Source organism: Galeopterus variegatus, unplaced genomic scaffold, assembly GCF_000696425.1.
Source record: "Galeopterus variegatus unplaced genomic scaffold, G_variegatus-3.0.2 Scaffold22872, whole genome shotgun sequence".
Taxonomy (NCBI): domain Eukaryota; kingdom Metazoa; phylum Chordata; class Mammalia; order Dermoptera; family Cynocephalidae; genus Galeopterus; species Galeopterus variegatus.
This window is the reverse complement of record NW_007748983.1, coordinates 1-8,786: the sequence shown is the minus strand read 5'-3', so window position 1 is coordinate 8,786 and position 8,786 is coordinate 1. Positions and strand designations below refer to the sequence as shown.

Below are 8,786 nucleotides of genomic sequence, written 5' to 3'. Positions count from 1 at the left end.
GTGAGAAACCATATGAATGTAAGGAAAGCAGAGAAGCTCTTAACCAAAAGTCAGATTTCAGTGGTAATGAAATAATTCACACACATGAGAAACCATATGAATGTACAGAATGTGGAAAAACTTTTAGCCAAAAGTTATACTTAAGTATTCATCACAGAACTCAAACAGGTGAGAAACCATACAAATCTAGAGAATGTGGAAAAACTTTTAACCAAAAGTCACACATCAGCATTCATCAGAGAACTCACATGGCTAAGAAACCATATGAATGCAAAGAATGTGGAAAAGCTTTTAGTGGAAAGTCATATTTCACCATTCATCAGAGAACTCACATGGCTAAGAAACCATATGAATGTAAGGAATGTGGAAAAGCTTTTAACTACAAGGTAAGCCTCAGCATTCATCAGAGAACTCACACAGGTGAGAAACCATACGAATGTATAGAATGTGGAAAAACATTTAACCAAAAGTCAAACCTCTGCATGCATCAGAAAATTCACACAGGTGAGAAACCATATGAATGTAAAGAATGTGGAAAAACTTTTACCCGAAAGTCACACCTCTGCAGGCATCAGAAAATTCACACAGGTGAGAAACCATATGAATGTAAAGAATGTGGAAAAGCTTTTAACCGAAAGTCAAAGCTCAGCATTCATCAGAGAAGTCACACAGGTGAGAAACCATATGAATGTAAAGAATGTGGAAAAGCTTTTAGCCAGAAGTCACAGCTCAGCATTCATCAGAGAAGTCACACAGGTGAGAGACCATATGAATGCAAAGACTGTGGAAAAGCCTTTAGCCGGAAGTCACATCTCAGCATTCATCAGAGAATTCACACAGGTGAGAGACCATATGAATGCAAAGACTGTGGAAAAGCTTTTAGCCGGAAGTCACAGCTCAGCATTCATCAGAGAAGTCACACAGGTGAGAGACCATATGAATGTAAAGACTGTGGAAAAGCTTTTAGCCAGAAGTCACAGCTCAGCGTTCATCAGAGAAGTCACACAGGTGAGAAACCATATGAATGTAAAGACTGTGGAAAAGCTTTTAGCCAGAAGTCACAGCTCAGCATTCATCAGAGAAGTCACACAGGTGAGAAATCATATGAATGCAAAGACTGTGGGAAAGCTTTTACCTACAAGTCAGAGATCAGGAAGCATGAGAGAATTCACACAGGTGAGAAACCTTATGAATGTAAAGACTGTGGAAAAGCATTTAGGGAAAAGTCAAGCCTCATCATTCACCAGAGAATTCACACTGGTGAGAAACCATATGAATGTAGAGAATGTGGAAAAACTTTTAAACAAAAGTCACACCTGAGTAGGCATCAGAGAAGTCACACAGGTGAGAAACCACATGAATGTAAAGACTGTGGAAAAGCCTTTAGGGAAAAGTCAAGCCTCAGCATTCATCAGAGAAATCACACAGGTGAGAAACCATATGAATGTAAAGACTGCGGGAAAGCTTTTACCTATAAATCAGACATCAGGAAGCATGAGAGAATTCACACAGGTGAGAAACCATATGAATGTAGAGAATGTGGAAAAACTTTTAACCAAAAGTCAAGCCTCAGCATTCATCAGAGAAACCACACAGGTGAGAAACCATATGAATGTACAGAATGTGGAAAAGCTTTTAAACAAAAGTCATGCCTCAGAATTCATCAGAGAAATCACACAGGTGAGAAACCATATGAATGTACTGAATGTGGAAAAACTTTTATACAAAAGTCACACCTTAGCAGGCATCAGAGAAGTCAAACAGGTGAGAAACCTTGTGTATGTAGAGAATGTGGAAAAACTTTTAACCAACAGTCAAGCCTCAGCAATCATCAGAGAATTCACACTGGTGAGAAACGATATGAATGTAGAGAATGTGGAAAAACTTTTAATCGAAAGTCACACCTTAGCAGGCATCAGAGTATTCACACTGGTGAGAAACCATATGAACATTAAGAATATGGAAAAGATTGTAGTGAAAAGTTATACTTCAGCATTCATCAGATAAGTCACAGAGGTGGGAAATGATCTGAATGTAAAGACTGGGAAAGCTTTTGCCCACAAATCAGACACCAGGAAGCATGAGAGAATTCACACTTGTGAGAAGTGATAAGAATGTAGAGAATGTGGAAAAACTTTTAATCAAAAGTCACACCTTAGCAGGCACCAGAGAATTCACACAGGTGAGAAACCATAAGAACATGAAGAATGTGGAAAAGCTTTTAGCGAAACGTCATACTTCAGCATTGATGGAGTTTGGATGGGTTGTCCCCTTCAAAACTCATGTGGCAATTTGATCCCCATTGTCGCAGTGTTGGAAACTGATTGAGTCATGCAGGTAGATTCCTCATGAATGGATTAATGTTCTCCCTGGTGGGGGTAGTAATGAGGGAGTTCTTGCTCTATGAGTTTCTATGAGAGCTTGTTTATAGGACCCTGCCACCTCCTGTCTCCTGCTTCCTCTCTCCATCTGATCTGCTCATACCCACTGGCAGCCTGCCACTTTCTGCCATGAGTAGAAGCAGCCTGAGGCCTGTGCCAGATGTACCTGTCCCAGAATTGTAAGCCAAATAAATCTCCATTATAAATTACCCAGTCTCAGGTATTTCTGTCATAGCAATACAAAATGGACTAAAACAAGCATTCGTCAGAGAATGCACACAGGTGAGAAACCACATGAACGTAGAGAATGTAGGAAAACTTTTAATCAAAATTCACACCTTAGCAGGCTTCAGAAAATTCAGACAGGTGAGAAACCACATGAACATTAAGAATGTGGGAAAGCTTTTAGCAAAAAGTCATACTTCAGCATTCATCAGAGAACTGACACAGTGAGAAACCATATTAATGTAAAGAATGCGGAAAAACTTAATGAAAAGTTAGACCTCAGAAGGCATGAGAGAACTCGCACAGATGAGAAACCATATGAATGCAAAGAATACGCAAAAGCTTTTTAACAAAAAGCCACACCTCAGCAGCCATCAAAAATTCACATAGGTGGGAAACCATGTGAATGTAAAGAATGTGGAAAAACGGTTTACTGGAACTCACCATATTAGATATGAACAAATTCACATGTGGGAAAATCTCAACTTATGTAATGACTGCTGGAGTAGGTTTTGCCATAAATCACGTCATGTTTCATCACAGAACTCACATCAAGAAGTAGCCCTATAAATGCACAACTGTCCCTTGGTATTGGAGAGTGGTTCCAGGACCCCCAGTTGATTAAAACCTGGGGAGGGTGGAAGAAGTCACAACAATTACAATTCCTTGAAGTCGATAAGACAAGCGAAAAGAAAGGAGGTTGTCAGGAAGGAGGGTGAGAGGGAGGAGGGAGGGAGGTTTTGGTAAAGGGCCGCAATAATCAACCACATTGTATATTGACAAAGTAAAATAAAATCTAAAAAATAGTTAAAATGGTAAATATTAAGTTATGTATATTTCACCATATTACAGATAAATAATAATAAAATTTTTTTAAAAAGGAAGAAAGTAAAGTGAAAGCTCACACTGCAGTAGGCATGAGATAGTTTACATGGGAAATTCTGCATGGATTAAACTAGGTACGTATTTTCTACAAGCACCTTTTTTGTCTTGTACAGATGCCTGCAATCTCAGCTTTTAATTACTGTGTGTAGAGACATGTAATTTGTCTGTATTCAGGGGAGTGTGGATACAGATGATAAACATTCCTTCCAGGCCAGGCAATAAAAAAATATGCAATTGTCCCTGACTTCTCATTCTCTGGGCCTGAAAGGCAGATGAATCCTAGGATAGAGTCAGTGGCCATAGGTGGGAGGAATTCACCATAATTTAAGACAGACTGAATTGAAGAAACCATAGTTCTTTCCAACTCTATCCCCAAATCCTCTATTCATACTTTATGTAAGAAAGACCATTTCATGTGTGATCTCTTTGTGTTACAACACAAGTAGCCCACTGTGCTAACTGACTTTATGAACTTTCTGAGAGAAGTTACCAGTTCTTGAATGTGAGAATATTCACACGGAAGAGAAACCTGTATTGTCACCTTTTACACCCAAGTCTGCTTATGGGAAAATTCAATTATGGGGAGAAACAATGCAATACATACAAAAACACCTTACCAGGCGGGGATGTCTCATTGAATACTGACAATAAGTTTATCTTCATCAATGTCTTTAATGTGTCAAAGCTTTCAACATAACTTTCATTTTTATATATCAGATAATTTGAAATGAAAACTATTTATGTAAGGTGAAGGCAAATTTTCAAATAGAATTGATAAATGTTGGATCAAAACTATTTAAAAAGTTTTGACTATCTAGCAACAGTTAAATATGAGTGGTGATATTCTCTGACAGGACGTTTGGCTATGTCTGAAGACATTTTTGTTGTCATAACTGGAAGTTAAAAGGTCTAGTGGAAAGAATCCAGATATGGTGCTACACAGCCTACAATGCATAAAACGGCCCCAAGTATGCTGCATTTATGCATATAAGTAGTTGTTAAAATTTATCTTGACAGAAGCCAGCACAACTATGGATAAGAAATACACATAGGATAATAGTGTGACTTAGATCAGAATTTTTTATTAGCCTATTTATTGTTATGAATCATACGAATCATACCAATCTCTACCCTTCCCCTTCCTCTCCCCCTTCTAGTCACCATAGATTTGTTCTACCCATCTGATAGATTAACTGATTCTCTGTTGGTTTGTTGCATTGATGATCCATCTGGTACTGAGACAGATGTGGTCAAGTCCTCCCGTGTTATAAATCAGATGTTTCTTTTACTCTGTAGTGTGCTTTGTGGGGGGAGTGGGATTTTTTTTCTGTCTCCCCTGGTGCCTCTCCTTTTGTCAATGCAGTTGAGAGTCTGGTGTATCGTGCACAGTGGCTGTGACTGCTGCTGTAGAGTGTAGCTGATTTTGCAGCAGCCATAACAATTGTGGTGGCTATGTGGTCTACCTGCATGAAAATGGTGTTTTTGGTATGCTCTACCTGGTTGTGGCTGGTTCAGGTTCCCTTGACTCCATGCCTTAGTACCCTGATGTGGCCCAGGGTGATGGTGGTGGCTTTCCTAGTTCTGGCTTGGTTCAGCTTTCCCAAGCTCCAGATCTCTGGACCCTGGCAGGGCCCAGACAGTGGCAGCTGCTTGCCCAGTTATGGCTGTATTCAGCGTCCCCTGGCTCCATACCTCCTCCTAAGATGTGGAGCAGTGGGGGAGAAGAAGGGGGAGGGGGAAATAGGGTGGAAAGACGGGGAATGAGATGGAGCATGATTGAAACTTGTGCCCTCATTCCTTCATGGGAGGCCAGGGGGCTTCTAGCAGTGGCTGGGTTGTCATTGGGCTGGATGCAGATGTCAGGGGGTGTGGCTCAAGCCCTTAGCCCCCAAATGCCCCAAGCTATCCATATATAGGATCCAAACCTGTGGCCTCGGCACTACCAGGACCACACTCTCCTGAGTGAGCCACAGGGCCGGCCCCAGGATCCTGGAGTGTTTCCTACAGCAGCTCACTGGTTGTCACTGGGCTGGTTTTGGTGCCCAGGGGATGTGGCTGAGGTCCTTGGCTCCCATTGCCCCAGCTTGGGAGACCAGGGCACTTCCTGTGGTGGCATGATGATAATCACTGAGCTGGTTGCAGATGTTGTGTGTATGGCCAAGGCCCTTGGCCCTCTGTCATCCCAGCTTGGGATCCCAGGACACTACCAGCAGTTCCTTGGTGGTCATCACTGTGCTCATTATGGATTTGGGGGAGGACATGGCTGAAGCCCTTGGCACCCCACAGCCCTGGCTTAGGATTCCAAGATGCTTCCTGCAGCAGCTCAGTGGTCATCACTGGGCTCATTATGGACATTGAGGGGGGTGGTTGAGACCCTTGGTCCCCCACAGCCCCATCCGAGGAGCCCAGGATGCTTCCTGCAGTGGCTTGGTTGGATGCAGATGTTGGAGGTGTGTGGCTGAGGCCCTTGACCCCTCAGTGCCCTGGCTCAGGGGCCCAGGGTGCTTTCTGTGGGGGCTCAGTGGTCATCACTGGGCTGGTTGTGGATGTTGGGTGGGTATGGCTGAAGACCTCGGCCCTCCCACTTCCTGGGCTTGGGAGCCCAGAGGCTTACAGTCCTTCTAGGTTTTATAGGTGTTCTTTGGTGGTGTTAGCCCTTTACGAGTAAAGATCAAACTTTGTCTCTGACCCGTGGATATTTTGGTTTTTTCTTTCACTTCTATGTTGGATTACTCACTGTTCCCACCACTTAAATTCTGCACTGGAATTAATTTGTTGTCTTTGGCTTACTTCTAAAATGGAGGAACTTCCTATGGGGACCAGCACTTGAGCCCTGTGGTTTAGCTAAATTGCTGCTTTGCTGGTGTTTTCCTGGGGAAGGCTTTCTGTGCAGATCATGTTTTAATGGTTGACCTTGTATGTACTTCCTGGTCAACCTCATGAGGTCTGGTTCACCTGGGTTGTGTGGAAACTCTGGTCTGGGCCAGAGTCTTTTCAGCAAACTGCAACCCCAGCAATTCTGTATTCCTGATCAGTCTACACTGAGTGATCCTGTGCTGATTGGAGCAGATCAGCTGTCTATGCTGTGCACCGATGTTCCCCTGGTGGGCCATCTCCCCAACAGCCCACATTCCAAACACTTCCCATAGGACAGACCATGCACTGGTTCCTTTTCATGACTCACTGGCCTCTGAGTGGTTACTTTTTTCTGTTGTCTGTGGCTTTTCACTTGTATATGGGTCCACAGAAACCCTGTTAGTGGTCTTGCTGGCCTGGGTGCCACTAAGTCCCTCTTCTCTCCTGCCACTTTCAAGCAACTTCACACAAAGGGCACAGCTGTGGCTTTTGACATCTCTCGCTCTGTGTGTTCACCAGCTCCAGCCTTAAAGTGGCTGGGGCTCAAAATGGTTGGAGCGATCCTTTCTCTCATCGTGGCTTCTTCTGCCTTCATGAGCTCCATGGGTCTCTCCTCCTCTTCCCCTAAGCTCTAGCAGCCCCAGCTTGGCTGTCATTGCTTTTTAATGGTTGTAAATTTGTTGATTTGCCAGTCAGAGTGATGCAGGGGACCATCTATTCTGCCATCTTTATTGGAAGGCTTACCTCAGAATTTTGGATATTAAATGCCACTTCTTTATATTTTGTTAAATTTATTGCCTAAAGTACTTTGCTTCTTACTTTATTCCCATTCTCCTATTGTAGGAGATTTGTATGTAGGAGATTTGTAGGAAACTTGTATGGCCATTATTACAAAACTCTGAAGTAAATGTATGTTTTTCTACTGTTTGAAGCTAACATGGAGCCAGTCAGTGAGTTGAATGGAAATACTTCCATGAGAATGCACAGATCAGGCACATAACTGTTAAGAGATTAAATCTGCAATCATTTAAACTGCTATAAACAGTAGTATTTATCATATTCTATTTAGTGACAAGTAGCGTCTGGAAGGAAGATGTATTCTTTATTCCTATTCCTCTTATTTTTAAATGGGACCACATAATAGATTTGATTATGTACCATGTGCTCTGTGCTTCAGGAATATCTTTTGCTTATATCAGCAGTGATGGACTGCTATGTTTGTATCTTGCCACTAAGAGGGGCTACAGAGTAAATCCCAGTTCTATTTTTGTATTGCCTTGTGCATGGTTCTACTTGCACATAGGTTTGCAGACCTAGCAATGGCCCCAGAGCCTGTTTTTACTGAAGGAGCCTCCTGGAGTCTGCAGTGGCCCCTTCTCTGTCCTCAGAGCCCTAGTGAGGGGAGGAAACCCAGGCCCCAAGGAGGGTTAAAAGTGAATAAGACAAAAAGGTCCAGCATAGAACCTGAGGTGTGGCTGAATGCAGGTGTTGCAGGGCTCTGTTGGGCAGAGAGGTCACTTCCACCCACACCCTTCTGTCCCCAAATCTCTAGTACCAGTGGGCAGAAACTACAGCACCAGTATTTCTTTGTCATTATCTGCTCTGTATTATTTTCTATATTTACAGCTATACATTTTATTCTAAGCCCTTTATAAGTTTTGGTATGTCATGTTTTTGTTTTCAGTCTCAAAATGTTTCTAATTGTGTGTGACTTTATGGCTTACTGGCTTTTTGGAGTTTGTTGTTTAATTTCCACATAATTGTGAACTACTGAAATATCCTTCAGTTTATCATTTTCAATTTAAATCTATTGTAGTCAGAGAACATACTTTCTGTGATTTTTAATCCTCACATTTATTGAGGCTATTTTATGGCCTAGCAAATGGTGTTTTCTGGGATCCTTCCATGTGCATTTGAACAGAATGTGTGTTCTGTTGTTGGGTGGTGTGTTGTACATATACATATCTGTAAAGTCAAGTTGCTTTAAAATGTTGTCCAGGACTCCTATACCATTGTTAGTGCTTTCCCTGGTTTTTCTACCCATTAGTGAAAATTGCCCTAAACTTCTTCAAATATTTATATAGAATAGTCTACTTCTTGGGACGACCGTGTGGCTCACTTGGGAGAGTGCTGCGCTGGGAGCGCCAAGGCCACAGGTTCGGATCCTATATAGGGATGGCTGGTCCGCTCACTGGCTGAGCACGGTGTGGGTGACACCAAGCCAAGGGTTACGATCCCCTTACCGGTGCCTGCCATGCTTCTTTCCCTGAGTGGGATGCTTTCTGGGCACAGTCGTGTTTCTGCCCACATCGGTGCTATGGACAGTTACAGATGGTGCACGGGGCTGGCCAGTTATTTGGTTGGTTAGAGAGAGCACAGCCTCATAAACCCGACGTCACAGATCCGGATCCCTGTACCAGGCAGCCAGGCCTGCCCCTC

The 8,786-nt window shown here is 42.8% G+C and overlaps 1 protein-coding gene across 1 annotated transcript in view; it reads left to right on the top strand.

Annotated features, from left to right (window-relative positions):
* The window catches only part of LOC103583426 (zinc finger protein 345-like), a 4,803-nt gene extending 2,563 nt beyond the window's left edge, over positions 1-2,240 (top strand). The window contains 1 exon segment of the mRNA XM_008564740.1: positions 277-2,240. Within this exon segment, the coding sequence (XP_008562962.1) occupies positions 277-1,955 (1,679 nt within the window). The 3' untranslated portion in view covers positions 1,956-2,240.
* The last annotated feature ends 6,546 nt before the right edge of the window (positions 2,241-8,786 follow it).